We start from the raw sequence: 16,532 nt of genomic DNA, 5'->3' as shown, positions 1-16,532 counted from the left end.
ACTGGGGTTGACTTATACTCGAGTATATATGGTATTTTACATCTGTTTTGCTGTTTGTCTGGGATATGTCCAGTGTGTGGATTGAGCTGCTTCCTGGACGCTGAGCTATTTGTTTGATAAAGATGTCTGTATCGGTGTTGAAGGGTGAATCTCCCCTCCCTCCGATCAGAGGTGAGCATCTATGTGCAGGTGAAGGGCGCTCTCATTAATTTTGGGCTCACAAATTTCTCATACATCTTTATCTCTCGTTTTCTTCATATATTAGTGGCATTAGGTGCATTTCTGCTCTTCCTACATTTTTAGACTGGATGCGGTGTGATATATTCTATAGTCTATTTTTAGCTGAAGTGTTATTTCCCAAGTTTCCAGGCGCTACATTCATTCCCTGTACTCTTTCAGTGGAGGAAAGTGTTATGCAGATTAGCATAGATTAACGAATCTGACTCTCCATAAAACATGCAGCAGCGTATAATGCCATTGGTTTGCTTACAATGGGGGATGATTTATTTTCAAGCAGGAAAACCATGCATTGCTATTTTAACATGTTTTAACATATTTTAGCAAATAAAATGAGCCGCTTTGAATATGCAGCTGCTATGGAGATTTGAATTGGAATGAAAACATTCTTTTTTTTTATTGGCTTTATCGTTTTTGACTCCTTTTCACATTTTTTTTTTTCTATTGTGCAGCCAGCAGCGCATCCAGCAGTAAATAGGGTTTTATTTAAAGACAGGTAGGAATTTTCTGCAGAATAATTGGAGGACATTGTATGTAGCAAACACTGATTAACCTCATAAGCGGTTATGTTTTTTTTTTTAATTTGAACACAGTAATGTTAAATTACCAAAATTCCAACATAGTCTGTAGCGGAGTATGTACTACACAGATGTTCATGGAAATATTGCCTTGATACTAGAAACTGAGTTGGATTTGCGTTCTTAAAGGGGCGACATAAGTTCTCTAAGGAGTTGTAGCAAGTTTGGGACAGGAAAGGGGACAACAATCTGATGGGTGAGGGTCACCCCCACCCTTCGTGAAAACATACCCCCAGCAATCCGGGGAACAAGGAGTCCCGTTCTCACTAACAGATGGACGGTCAGGTCGGGCAATTTGCTGCTCTATTCAATAGTATTGGAGTGTCCGAAATTGCCAAGCACAAGGCGCTGCTATCACTGGCACTCCCATTTATTAGTCATGTGAGTGACTGCAAATTTCTACACTCGCATACTCCTGCTCCACTCATGATTAAAAAGGAGACCCCTCTCCCCAGGATTGGTCCCAGAAGACGGACCCTCATCAATTCGCTTGTTAACATTTTACGCTGTAACCAAACCAGCCGGGCACTCCGGCTGCTCAAGAGACCAAACCGTTTACCCGCAACGGGGGTTACGGACTTCAGCCTTTCCTTTATCAAGGTTGAATTGGAGAGAAAAAATCTGAAACAATAATTGACATGATACGGATAGTGAAATGCTGCAGGTTTTTTATGCAGCATATGGAAGGGATCTGCTACAATTATATGTGACTGTACACACCGTGTAATGTGCATGGTTAATGTCCAGGGAGAACAAACTTGTCCATCTAAAGAATTGGATGGTTGAATTTAAACATGCCTAGTCCCCATTTCCCCAAACTCTTTATTATTTAATAGTTGTCCTATATCAGTGGATTCAGACAATTTTCATCTAATGTTGACCTGGCCAAATATAAATATACATGGTACAAAATGTTAAAATAGGGTTTTCATAAATTCCCTCCACTGATTTTGATGTTGTGTTGTGGGCATGTGCCATGTTATCCTTATGTTACACTGTGCTCACATAAGTGTTAAAAGCTTTATTTTCTTGTCAAAATGAACTTGAGAAAAGACATAATCAATACCAAACTGTGCCTTAAAGACCCCATTTAGTAAAATGACGAAGACTAGATGCAAGGCCTGTGTTCCACAGTGATGGGTCAGCGAAGTGATGGGACCCAGGAGGACAAATGTCCAAGTGCAGGTTTAAGTGAAAGAGTTTTAGAACAAGGTTAGAGATAAACAACCTATAGGAAGATTAAAGGGAACCTGTCAGCAGAAATTGATCTAATAAATCACTGCCAGTAAGTTGTCAAGCAGAGGAACACATTCCAGTTCATGTTTTTTTTCATGAACCAGTGTGGTGGCATCATCCAGGAAATCTAATTTGAAGTGAGATGCTAGTTGGTTGTATAAAGTCAAGGAGGTGGAGATTTTAACACTGAAATCAAGCTCTCTCTTCCTCAGTAAGCCTCTTCACTATAATTGATGGTCCTGCACCCAAAGACTTCACTAACCAGATCTTCAGAAGTCTGATATATGATGTCAATCACAGTGGACGAGGAGTTCACAGCTCCCCACCTTGACTTCAGTGTTAAACTCTCCGCCTCCTTGACTTTATACAACCAATTAACATCTCACTTCACAGTTGATTTTCAGGATGATTCCACCACACAGGAACATGATAGAAACAAAAACTAGAAGGTGTTGCACTGCTAGACAATATTCTGGCAGGGGTCTATTAGTCCAATTGCTGATGACAGGTTCCCTTTAAGCGTATAATAAATTGTAGCACAGGTAAAAGATCAGTGGTTGGAGTCCAGATCTTCATTATCCTGAGGACAATGTGGATTGTCATTATAATGCTGGCAAGTCTTGTCATCATTGGGCTGGGTAGTGGTGCCTTTTGTCTTGATGGTGTGTTTCTGGACCTTGTCTCCTATTCACACTTTCTACAATGGTCAGTTGGACTTCTGTTAACAAATTTCTATCTGTCAGCCAAATTAACCCCTTAAGGACGCAGCCATTTTACAGCTTAAGGCTCAGTCCCATTTTTTGGATTCTGACCTGCGTCTCTTTATATGGTTATAACTTTTGAACACTTTTACTTATCAAAGTGATTCTGAGAATGTTTTTTCCCCACATGTTGTACTTCATTTTAGTGGTAAATTTTGGCTGATAAGTTTTGCTTTTATTTACAAAAAAAGGAAAAAAAGATGAATTTTTATAAAAATTTGCCATTTTCGAAATTCAAAATCACCGCGTTTTCAGGCAGATCGATTTACCACCTAAATAACTTGCCAAATAACATTTCCCATTTGTCTACTTTACATTTTCATAATTTTTGAAATGTTTGGATAATTTATTTTGACGTCACGCGGCCTGCAAATCGAATAGCGATTTTCCGTATTTTCAGAATTGGCTATTTTGGGGATAAATACTGTTTGAAATTAAATTTTACATATTTAGTATCAAAAACCCCCTATATAACCAACCCATTTTCAAATCTGCACCCCACAAACTATCAGAAACAGCATTTACAAAGATTGTTAACCCCTTGAGATCTTCATAGTAATTGAATCAAAATGGCGGTGAAATTTAGAATGGTCAAATTTTGTCGGTTATACGTTCATTTAGCCCTAAAATTTACACATTTCCAAAAGTTAAAAAGAGAAAACCCACCATAAAATTTGTTCTACAATTTCTCCTGAGTGCAGCGACCCCCCACACGTGGACATTACTTGTGTTATGGGGGCACAGCGAGGCGCAGAAGGAAGGGAGCACCCTGCAGCTGCCAGGATTTTACTTTTCTCGTTGCCCCCTTTTGAAGGCTATAAAATTTTCGCTTTTCCGTTATTTGGGCCATGTGACGGCATTTTTTTTGCGGGATGAGACGCTTTTTCCAGTGTTACCATTTTGGGGTTGGTATCACCTATTGTTGAAAATTTAGGAACTTTTTTTGAGGTCATGAGTAGAAAAGCATCAATTCTGTACTGGATTTTTTCCTTTTTTTTTTTTTTTTCGTGTTCACCGTATAGCCTAATAATCCTGTTATCTTTATTCTATGGGTCGATACGATTACGGGGATACCAGACATGAATATTTTTTCTTATGTTTTACTAAATTTGCCAAATAAAACCCTAATGTGGGGAAAAATCTATCATTTTTGCATCGCCGTCTTCCAAGTGGCATAACATTGTTACGTTTTTGGCTACAGAGCTGGTTGATGGCTTGTTTTTTGCGGGACATGTTGTTCTTTGCAACAGTATCATTCTGGAGTACATATGTTTTGTTGATCACTTTTTATTGCATTTTTAGTGGGATATAATAGGTAAAAATCATAATTTTGGGCGGGTTTTTAAAGTTTTTTTTTTTACGGCGTTCATCATATGGGTTCAATAGTTATTTAGTTTTATTCTATGGATTGTTACGGACGCGGTGATACTATATATGTGGGGTTTGTGTTATGATTTAGACTTTTTTGAGCGTTATATGTCTCTTTATATGTTTTGGGGCTTATGGGCATTTTTAGTGATTTATAAAGTTATTTTTTATTGAAAAACATTTTTTTTTAAATTTTTTACTTGATCCACCATGGGATATGAATCAGAAGATTGCTTGTTCTTTATAATACTCTGCAATATTCATGTATAGGCTGACACTTTGCCTTTAAGATGACGTCACAGACGCCATCTTAAAGGCACCGCCTTCAGGCTTCTCTGGGGTCCCGATCGGACCCCAGAGGTGCCAAAACAGCGATCAGCCCCCCCGAAAACGGCGTGGGGGGGGGGGGCGATCGTGGGGTAAAGACCGCCGGAAGGCATGTTAAATGCCGCGGTCGCGTTGACCGTGGCATTTAACGGGTTAAACGCCCGCGTTCGGAGCCCACTCCGACCGCGGGTGTTAGCCGGGGATGTCAACGGTAGATTACCATTGAAATCCTGCGGCTAACGATGCCGGTTCGGCTGTTATCGTCTCTGCGCAGTAGCTGTACTGCGCTGAGCGCTATTCGCGGGACTCAGCGCAGTACCGCTACGGTGCAGAGCGCTAAGGGGTTAATGAACGCCCCCCTCCCCCAACAGAAGCCCAACAAATGTTAATATAGTCAAAAGTATCTTGCACCATTGCTCGTTTTGTTATCCCTTCCATCAGTAGCATCTGGTAGACCTGTTCTGCACCTATAACAGAGCAGAATACCCAAAGCCTCAAGCTGAAATTTAAATTTAGCCTTATAGTTAAATTTTTTAAAAACAGAAAATAATAATAAAAATAATCTCCTTCTTCTCCCTGGAAAATTGCAGAATAAGTTAAAATATATATATATTAATATATATGGTATATTTTTTTAATTTAAAATAATAAACTTCAGGGTTGTATAATTCAGCTTTACTATGGCACAGCCTATAGTACATTTGGTATGACAGTGGCGTAGTGGGGAACAATCCTGGGCGACCTTTTTCGTAACTTGTTTTCCAGGAAACTGGAATACAATGCATCAGTGAATTTTTTTTTCTCTTTGTTACGTGAAACTCGAAGCATGCTCTATGTTTGGGCTATCTCCCACGTGATGTAACTGTGTCAATATTTGGATAGTTAAGTTGCTTGGGAAATGCCCACAGTGGAGGCCGGGGATGGATACCATACAGTAAATATCTGTCCCCCATAATAACGATAATGCTCCTTCCAGCAGGAAGCAGGTTGAGAAGTGCAGAAGTGCAGACGTCTGCATTTTTTTTTTCATCCAGTGTTTCATGCAGGATGCAACATATATTGATTAGGAGGCAAAAAGCGCTGGCATTATAAATTATAAAATTAATCTGAACGTAGCATTACATGATTTTTACTGCACTGATGTCTAAAGTCTTACAAATTAGGATCCACTCTTAATAGAAGCCATGCCGTGATTAATAAAATGGGGTCCCAAGCTAGGAACCCCTATCCAGTGCCACCATCAGGGGGGAGAGGGGGTTAGTATGACTATGTTCAGGGGGACTCGAAGAGGAGAAGGGGCCCCAAGTCACAGAAAGCCCTCCTCCCTTGCCCTTGTCGACCCATTTTGTGGGGGCCCCAGACTTCCTAGTGGTGGCCCTGCCCCTATCTATGACAGGCATATATTTTATGTAAAGGGACCAGGAAAAAAATAACTTGCACTGGTGTTTCAAAAGTTTAACTTCACTTCAAAAGCAAAAGGTTGTGTGGTTTTTATCCCTTCATGTCTACTAATAAAAAGAAAGTTGAAAAGACGGCTTTAAATAAGAAAGGTCCTATGACAATGAATCACCTAAATTAGACTGTATTATTTTCTCCTTACCTTTATACCATTACACCGGATATAACTGCGTCGCTTTGTGTGTCGAAAAAAAAAAAACGACAAACTTTACAAACCTTTACACAATTAAACCGAACCGTCTAATCGGATAAAGTATCTTCGTGAAACGCAAGAGCTTCTAAGATATAAACTGAGAGGACACATAAAAGACACATTGCAGTTTATGATGTGTAGATACCCACCTGGAGAGATGAAAACTTGGGAGATGAAGAAGAAGAAGAAAAAAACTGAAAAAATGGCTAAATTCAGAAACAAGATATGACTACGATGGGAAGGATTTAAAGTGGAAGGGTAACTGTTATAGCCCCCAGATGTGCATATTTTATCTCCAGGCACCATTTGGTTTCATAAAATGCAGATCAAAGCTTGTCCTTAACCCGTAAGTTTCTTAAGGCTTAATTATAAAGGTTATACTTGCAAAGGACAAAGGCATTATTCATTTATCTCTTCTCGTCTTCCAGGTTTATCTTGCAGATTATGGACTTTCTTACAGATACTGCCCCAATGGGAAACACAAAGAATATAAAGAAGACCCAAGAAAATGTCACAATGGGACAATTGAGTTTACCAGCAGAGATGCTCACAAGGGGGTTGGTATGTTCCTTTTTTATTATTATTACTATATGAGTAGTTTAATTAACAGAATCTATAATGTGCAAAGTTAAGGGGGGGGGTCTTTAACCCTTGCATTCTGCCACATGTACATCATTCTGTTGTCTGTCTACTCTTCATATAGGATTGTAGTGGCTGTGACTACAGTCCTTCATGTCTGTATATAACACACACATAGACAGTATAGATTTATATGTATATGAATGAACAGGAGCACATCCACAAACTCCATCAATCTATTGCTGCTAATTGGGATTTAAATTGAATTTAAAGGCCTTGGACCACATTTTGTGTAAAATACTGTACATAATTTGGCATTTTGGTGATAACCTGGCTATTATTCTACATCATATGCCTGGGCTTTCTGAAAAAGTCATTCTTGATGTTAAGGGGCTGCTTTGAAAGGTAGCCAAAAGGCAATACTTTTCTTATCGCACCCAAGAAACTTATTCCCTAGTGGAACATCAACAGCTGTAAGTCTCAACACGTCTGCAGATGTGACCTTTAATGTCAAAGTTACTTCTCATCATAGTTCATAGGGATCTATACAATACAGATTACATCAAAACAGTACCAGCAATGGTAAGAACCCAGCAGTCCGACGGCACCGTGATGAAAAATGATGTATATGTGCCTGGATTTACTCATCTGTCCATATTGCAAATATATGTGGTCATATACAAAGTTAAATTCAGAACTACGGATCTTACCTGATTTCTTAATACTAGCTGCATGAAAGAAAGAAATTTGTTTAAAGCTTCCAGGTTCCAAAATCCAAAGTGTGCTTGGATTGAAGTATCTGGTACTCCTACTCATGAAGGCAGGGTGTGTTTCCGTAGGCCCCTGGGCGCCCCTCAGTGGACCCCTTTGCAGTGAATTTATATGGCGGCATTAATGTTTATAAACTAAAACCATCTCCTGTTAAATATTCCCTTGTTAATCATCCTAAACAGATCCCGATGGTCATTTTACAAACCCTATGGGTTCATTAGTTATAGCCCCATTCACCCCCATTGATTCCTTATGAACAGCTTTATGTGGGCCTTTCCGCATCTCTGGGCCCTGGCATTTGCCTGGGTATGTTCAGTGCTGGCGCCGGGCCTGCATGAAGGTTCCCACACTTCTCATCCCTGCTCTTCTGAGAGTTGTCCTCTGCACACAAGATCATTCTCAGTATTTAAATGAAGCGTCAGGTCAAGCATGTGTCCTGCGGCCCTGTTCCATACTATGGAAGCATTAGAAATTGTGCACATCACTGCCTATGGGAGTGCTGTGTGCATCAATTTGCAACTATAGTATTGAATAGAGTGGCAAGATGCGTTCTAAACCTACTGCTTCATTCAATCGGTCCGAACGCCAACTCTACTCTTCTGTTTGGTACGGGTTTTCGCACACAACAAATTTGTTACAGAAAGGATTTTCCATGTGAGATATAATGTGATGTATTGTATTAATTGATATCAGAATGATGGGGGTCGTTTACCACCACTGTTTTTAGCTTATGCAGTCACCCTCCAGCTTCTGTAATGAGCACACAACGGAGTTGGAAATAAAGCCCCAATTTCTTTGCAGTCTTGGCAACTTCACCAAGGATCCTATTCATTTACATAATGGGTAATCCAAATCACAAGCCTAGAAAACCTCTTTAACTTAAAGGGGTGGTCCGAGAGTTTATAAAATTAGAAAGGTGGGCTGGGGGAAGGGGCTGATAAAAAAAAATTGACTTCGCACGGCACTCTTATTGTCCTGCTCTGCTGCGTTGGTGCCATCCCCCTGTTTGTTTATAGAGGCAGATTTTTGCTATGATAACTTCTGCCCGGCTAGCACACCCACTCGTCCCCTGATACAGCAGCAGTTTCAATAAGTATCGGGTGAGGCGGTAAAGGACGGGTGGCGTGCTAGGTGAGCGGAAGTTGTCGTAGGGAAGCGAGTCTGCCTCTATAAACAGAGGCACAGACAGGTGGGGGCAACGGGAGCACGGAAAGAGGTAAGAACATGCTCAGAAGCTTCATCATGTCATTCAGTGTGTTTCTATCGAGGCCTATGGGGTTGAGTATCTGCAATACATGTCAGCTCTACGTTATAACTAGTATTTGAACCCTCCTTCTAGAGACTGTAATGTATTCATTTGCGCATATGATAATAATCTGTTTAGACACAGAAGAGCAGGTGTGATCCAGACCAGGCCGCACAGTTGTCTTCAGGCTCTCCTGCTGTTTATTGTGAATTTTATTTTCATAATGGCAGCAATGTTGAAAACTTTCATTTTGTGCCTAGCATAACCTTAGCCTTTAGTTTGACCGGCAGCAATGAATGGACCCAAACAGTCTTACTTTAAGTCTGGCTAAAATATTCTGTTCGACTGACTTGGCATTTTAACTTCGGCAGACTTCACTATTTTCTCCATCATTTCTTTGTTCGTGCTCGTTTTTTTTTTTCCTCCCACGGCGTTCGTTCTTGAAAATAATGAAAATACCTGAAGTGGCCCTGAAGCATTAAATAATCTTGGTTCATTTTGATAAAGGTACATGGTTAAAATTGTATACCTTGACATTTCTGAGAAATATTAATACAGAAGAAATAAAGGAAAATTACAGAATCGAAAACAAAAAATGTTCCTATAAGTTGAAATTTTGGAGATTTTATAAATTGCTGTTGAAAAGAGGGCAACCAATTAGAAGCCATCTCTGAATCGAAGGTCTTTTATTCTGCCAGTATCTACCAACAATAGATATTCCATCCAACTTCTTAGGTGCAACACTGAGAAGGCTCTGCAGCTCTTTCAATTTTAAGATATGTGGCAGTCCCAGTGGTAAGACCCTCATTGACCAAAAACTGATAACAAATAATAGTGATATGTAAACAATTTAAAATAGTTAAAGGAAATCTATTATCACAATCAAGCATTATAAACCAGGGGCACATACTCACAGGTCCAGGCACCATGACTGCGGTAATCTTCTTATATTTGTTATCTATGACCTCCCATCTAAATGTAAATCTTAAAATTATGCTAATGAGCTTGGAAGGCTACTGCGGAGGTTCTTGGAGCCCCTACAGGCTGTTACATTGTCTCCCCCTTCCTCTGCCTGATGTAATCTCACTGTAGCACAGCAGGTTCCAGAACACAGTGGGAGGGGAAAGTGGTCACTGTAACGGCCTGTGAATCTGCAGCATAGAGAGACTCTGGGAAACTCCCAAGCTCATTAGCATAATCTTAAAAATTATGGCCATGGATAACAAATATAAGAAGATTGCCACAGACACAGTGCCTGGATCTAGGGCCAGTGGCACATGTGGCGTTTTGAACTCGTTTTTGGGCCATTTTTTAGCAGTCCGTTAAAAAACGCATGCGTTTTTTTCAATTATCTTAACTAGAATAATTGGAAAACGGACAAAAACAGTCAAAAAACGGATGCGTTTTTAAAAAAATGCATGTGTTTTTTAACAGCCTGCTTAAATACGGCCCAAAAACGGGTTCAAAACGCCACCTGCGTGCCGTCGGCCTAAGTGTCCCTGGTTTATCATGCTTCATTTTGATAGGAAATTTCCTTTAAATATCAGCCCAAAAAATCGTGCAACTTTTCGTTCCTGAATCTTGCTCCTGCGAGGCGCGCTCTTAATCTATAAAGTATTGCATTTTTAAACTGTTCTTCTAGCCTTTCATATATTCTACTTACTTAAACTCACTTTGACGGTATTGGAAACACATTTCCAGCTAAATTACATACATAGTCCTTTTTATTGGATATTGATTGCACTGCCTTGCATTCCCAGGCAGACTTAATTCAACAATTCCCTAATTAGTTCAAGTCATAACCTATGTCTTGTATTCATTTACCATTAATTAAACCTTAGTTGTTTATTACGTTGCGGTCTCAATCCAACAGACAGCCACAGGAACCCGAGGAAGAAGAGTCTGCGGGCTGCGATGGCACGGAAGGTCAACGCTCGGGAATATATTGTATAAAGTTTTACTGTTGACAGAACGGCTGCGAATCAATGTGGTCAATGCAGCGACGCTTTCTCAGTTGCTCTGACAGCAAGACAAAAAGTCAATTGAAATATTATACGTGAAGGAAAATAAGTAATTTTTTTATTTTTAATGACCAGGACTTGCAAAACTGTATTTTCGTTCTGACTGCAGACACGTATTAAACCTCAGAAATCATATTTTATATGAAGTATATTGGAATTTGGCACTGCAGGCTTTTCACCTTGGCCGTTTTCAATTGCTTTATAGCCTGTTGCTTTGTTCCTCCTTGTCCTGCTTGGTGTAAACTGCTACATATTATTGCTTTTTCTATTAAAAGGGCCATTGACCATGTAATGAACAAGGCCCTTAGTAATTTGCCAGCAGTGGAGAAAACTGGAGTAGTTTTAATATCACATATTAAGAAGAAAGGGGTGAAAAAAAATAAATCTCAACCATGAGAGATAATTGCACAGCTCCGCAAGCTCTTGTGTTTAATAAAGTGTAATATTTAGACTGAACTTTTTTCATATTTTTATAAAGATTTTTAAAAAAGAATATGAATTTTACAGCAATTTAGTGCAAAAATAAATCCTAAGTGATGCTGTTAATGTGTGTGTGTGTGTGAGTGTGTATATATATATAATATATTATAGAGAGTGAGAGATATGATATATATATGTGTGTGTGTGTATATGACACATTATGGCATTATTATTAAAATATTTTGGAAAAGGGACAGCAAATAATAACTATCACAGCCACAGGATTTCGCTAACTTTGCTTAATTACATTGTTGTCAACATTGTGTTTACAAAACGCAGACTTTAACACAATCTTAATGCATTCATTAACAAACGCAACAATGTAATTAGGCAAATCTCCTCTTCAGCTGTTTGAAAACAAACATCACACAAAGTGTGAATTCAGTATTAGGGTTGATAGGTAAGATAGTTGGTTGGTCATTCAAGGATTAGCTGACATTAAAAGAGTCCTCAGCTAAGCAATGATGTGTCGTATTGAGTATATATGGCACATCACTAGTCACCGCTTTTTGTGTGGCAACTCTGGAATCATGCAACCAGCTACATATTCCTCAGCGCCATGTAGGACCCTACCGCTCCTGAGAAAAAACTCAGATCATGTCCTATTCTTGGTCGTGTTTGTGGCTCTGCCCTCCGATAAAAGTCTATGAGGCTGTGAATAAATATGGATGACACACACTGTGACATTTGTGTGTCGTCTTTATTTTCATATCACTTGCTAGGTACAGTCATGGAGACAAGGGGGTTAAATCATTGACACATGGCCCGCAAAAACGGCCAAAAGACACATATTTTGCAATCTTGAAAAATGCAAGAAACCTAATGTGGACCGAAGGAGCTAGAGACCCCGATCGCAATTTTTGTTTAAAAAAAAATTATTTGGACAACCCATATTGTATTAAAAATCTGTAGGGTGTGAGTAATAATTTGCAGTCAGCAGGTTTGTTTGTCTCTGCAGGCTCAGTCTCTGTTTTTCAGATTCCTTTGAACTACAGTAAACTTGGTATTAGCTGCTATGATGTCTTCTGTACACTGCACACAGAGAGAAGAAGAGATCCTGATCTACATGTAGTACACCCTCAATAGCAACAGCATGGCGGACATTATTCATCAGTAATGAGCAGTATAGCATTGAATGTGGCAGTGGGATGAGAATAAATTGAATACCTGTTAAAACAGCATCTTTACAGATAAAGCCAGTGATGGGTCTTGTGACAGCCAATACTTCAGGCTTGGCTGGAAGTGCTGAAAATCGGGAGACCCTACTGGAATCGGGAGCCAGGGCTAACCCCAGTTACTTACAGTATAAGGATACATTCACACGATGTATGCCCGCTGTACCGTTGTACGGCGGGCATACATCGGCGCTGCGGAGAGGAGCAGGGGATGAGCGCAGCTCGCCACCCAGCCCCTCTCCATAGGAATGTACAGTGGACAGCGCCGTATTCCGTAGAAAGATAGGACATGTCCCATCTTTCTAAGGGTTACGGAGCGGTACAGTGCCGCACGTGTGCTGCACCGCACCACTCCTGTACAGGGCCATGAGCCCAAAGAAGTGTATGGGGGACTTCTATACGCCGGCCGTATATACATCCCCCATACGTTCGTGTGAATGTAGCCTAAGTTGAATGCATATGGCTGATGTACGGTCCATAAACAAAGAGAAACTTAAACCGGAAAATACTGTGATAACTAACATGCTATGTTTCCTTACGACAGGCATTGCGTCCTGATTGCCGTATGTAGAATCAAGTGGCGTATTGTCTGCAGTGATAAAAGCAGACTATGGGAATGTTGAGGATCTCGATCAGCGGGGACACATTGTCACTTAGGAGACAGAGGAAGAACGGAGAAATAAATTACACATTATCTGCAGCCTCATGTCTTTCAAGTGCTAGTGAATCATCTTAGAGTGGCTCCGGAGCAGCTTCCATTTATACAGGTAGAACTATAAATTCACAGGTGAAGATGGCACTGTAGAAACATTTCCCAGGCACCGGGTCTTCTGTGTCTGTGCTGAGTATATTTCACGTGTAGGTCTGAATATATGTGACACAGATGTTACAGACATTTCAGCTGCTTTTGTGTCCTGGAAATCTGGAAATGTTCAGAGATGATAATTGAAAGTTCTAATAGGTTTTTACACATATGGCTAAAAGAATGGAGCACGTGTAATGACCTATATTTCAAAAGTTTTATGTCTAAGCGATGGTATTGGGGACTACAGATCAAACTCTAGCTGTCGAAGCCCATGAAAAGGATGCCTGACTTACATCTGACAACTTTATCAATAGTGAAGGTAACGACACAAAGAGGTATTTGTCTGGACAGTCCAACATTGACACCACTGATCAGAGCAAACCCCTTCGCCTCAAAATCATGGCACCCTGTTGAGGAATTCCACAATGTAGAGTTATAAGATACTCCAGAACTGTAATTTTTTTTGGAATGATAATCACATGTCAGGAAAGTCGACAATTGGGCTGAATGCACCTGGATTATGTGCAGAATTTTATGGGAAATATCCACTGGAAGACAACGAGGAATTGATATAGAAAGTATATTGGAAAATTGTATAACTTTTCATGACACAAACTATATCAATTATTTGCTGAAAGTGGGCAACTCCTTTAATAATTTTTCCACCTGCAGGCTCTATGTCTGATCTGCTTTTTGTTGAAGTCCTAGCAGCTGTAACTCATCTCCTACTTTCTCCGACCTGGGTAATCTGACTCCTTATGGTGCAGTCACTTGTCGCGTCTAGCGCATGCATTTCCCAGGTGGAGAGAGATTTGCTAAACAGCTGTTAACATTTGCGGTTACAAACCGCAACAGTTAATGTATGTGTTAATGCACATGGTTGTTAACACATGTGTTTATAAAACAAAATGTTAACAATTGTGTTGAGGCAAGTGTTAACAGCTATTTAATAAGGCAAATCTCTCTTCAGCTGTTGCAATGCGTTTATAAATGCATGCGTAAGGACTCACGCACATGACTGTTTGGACTTTTGTACATATGGCTGTACTCTGGTCGTAAATACGGGACATATTGCGATAGTATGGCAATATATTCCATTGTATCCGTATATAATACAGTGGGCTGGCGAATGATGGCTGGCTGATTATTGGCTGGATGACAGAATGGTTCTGGATACTGCACGTATATATATACGGCAGCATACGGTGCACAGCCATGTGCAGCACATATTTAGCCCATATTTTATACGTTCCCATTGACTTCTATGGGCTATATGGAATGGAAATACGGTGGAAAATAGGAAATGGTCTATAGTTTTATACGGGCTCACTTGCAGTACTGTGGACAATGGATGGTTGTATTGCCCATTGGAATGCTTGGGGCCGAGTTCTGGCCATATATACGTCCATTTTTATACGGTCATCTGCATGGGGCCTTAGGGTGGTGTCAAACGTGGCGTTTTGAACCCATTTTTAGTCATGCGTTTTTCATCTGTTTTAAAAAAGCATGCTTTTTGTCTGGTTTTCCCAATTATCTTAATTAAAAATGGACAAAAACGGATGCGTTTTTAAAAAAATGCACACGTTTTCTAACGGACTGAAAACGCATGACTAAAAACGGGTTCAAAACGCCACCCTTGGGCGCGATGTGTGACTGCACACTTACTGAGCTTCTGTCTTCTTGCTAGCAAGACAGACTTCAGCAGAGATTTACAAGTGAAAGCTGATCTGAAAGTAGGGAGGATGATAAGAGCGAATATAAGTGGAGAAAGAAACACTTTTCTCCAATAAGATGTATTACACAGGGTCACCTATACTGTTGATTTAGGAAAAGTCAAAAGTTTATTGAAAAGTCAACTACTGTTTAACGAAATTACTCAATTCTACAGGACTGAACGGAAACTAGAACATCCCGTTTGCAAGCTATGGACTCATTTACTTTGTACAGGCGGTCCCCTACTTAAGAACACCTGACTTACAGACGACCCATAGTTAAAGACGGACCCCTCTGCGCACTGTGACCCCTTGGTGAAGCTCCCTGGATGTTACTATAGTCCCAGACTGCAATGATCAGCTGTAAGGTGTATGTAATGAAGTTTATTGATAATTCCTGGTCCAATTACAGCAAATAATTTTGGAACACCAATTGTCACTGGGGCAAAAAAATATTTGTCTGGATCTACAATTATAAAATATACAGTTTCAACTTACATAAGAATAAACCTACAGACCCTATCTTGTATGTAACCCGGGGACTGCCTGTAGTTGGTTATTGTATTCTCCAGGCTAGCCCTGTTGTATTTTGCACTGCTCCTTCTGCAGTGGGAGGGAACTGGTTAATGGCAGTGTACTGGATTAGGTAATTGTTATTCATGCATTTTTTTAATTTTTTTTTTTTACTGTCGGATTTAAAATTTTCTTTGCACTTTGTAATATGTTGTATTGGAATGACACACTGGGATGGTGCTGCACATATGGAGGAGCATTGATCCACACACTTCCAAACAGGAGGTAATAGGAGAAGTTGCTTATGTAGATTTTTGCCATGCTTTGTTGTCGGCCACATTTGACCTGGCTGTCATTGCCTATATGAGCATGTGAACGCTGCCTGGAGCAATGCTTTTCTTCTAGTAATCGTCCACCTGAACAGCAGCAGATGGGGAAAACTCCAGTATATGTTTCTTAGTTTTTCCGGTTTTCAGTTAATGTATTTGTATGTCTATAATACGTTTGTCATTAGATTTATTATAGCGTGGTGTTAATGATACCCAGGCAGAACTTCTTCTTACGCTCTACGTAAATTGCATTTTATTTGTCAGCCAGCAGGATAATTAAAGAGAATCATTTCTGCGTCATAGCCACCATTTTAATTTGTTACTTTTTGTTTTTATTTTTACTTGTGCTAAAAGTAAGATTCGGATCAATGCATACTATGGATTTTCTCAGAATTTTTCCCTTGCAAGCCGAGCAGTCGATACCTAATTTCTTTGTAGGCATACCACACATAATATGTTGAATAAGAGATAAAAAAAAAAATTCTTAGAAGCGCAGTCGTCTGCCAGTTTCTATTTGCATACATAGAAGCCGGGTGTGGAGTACACTACCTGGACCTTTTTTTTTCCACTTAATATGTGCTTGTTATGATTTCATGTTGTTTATTAGCAGCAATGGCAGTCATAGCACTGGGGATGCTCACTGCATCTTTCAGCAAAAAAAAAATTCACTTTAAATTGTCAAGATCGTATTGACGCATTTAGCTGCTGCTTGGTACATTGATAATGCATTGCACAAATACAGT

At 39.9% G+C, this 16,532-nt stretch overlaps 1 protein-coding gene across 5 annotated transcripts in view; it reads left to right on the top strand.

Annotated features, from left to right (window-relative positions):
* VRK2 (VRK serine/threonine kinase 2) overlaps window positions 1-16,532 on the top strand; it is a 63,659-nt gene that overhangs the window by 17,784 nt on the left and 29,343 nt on the right. For all 5 annotated transcript variants that reach the window (XM_072140591.1, XM_072140592.1, XM_072140590.1 and 2 more), the window contains exon 8: window positions 6,587-6,719. In XM_072140591.1, the coding sequence (XP_071996692.1) occupies window positions 6,587-6,719 (133 nt within the window). The remainder of the gene's footprint in view (window positions 1-6,586; window positions 6,720-16,532) is intronic.

This window comes from Engystomops pustulosus, chromosome 3 (genome assembly GCF_040894005.1).
Source record: "Engystomops pustulosus chromosome 3, aEngPut4.maternal, whole genome shotgun sequence".
In the NCBI taxonomy this organism is placed as follows: Eukaryota; Metazoa; Chordata; class Amphibia; order Anura; family Leptodactylidae; genus Engystomops; species Engystomops pustulosus.
This window is presented reverse-complemented; position numbering and strand designations above follow the sequence as displayed.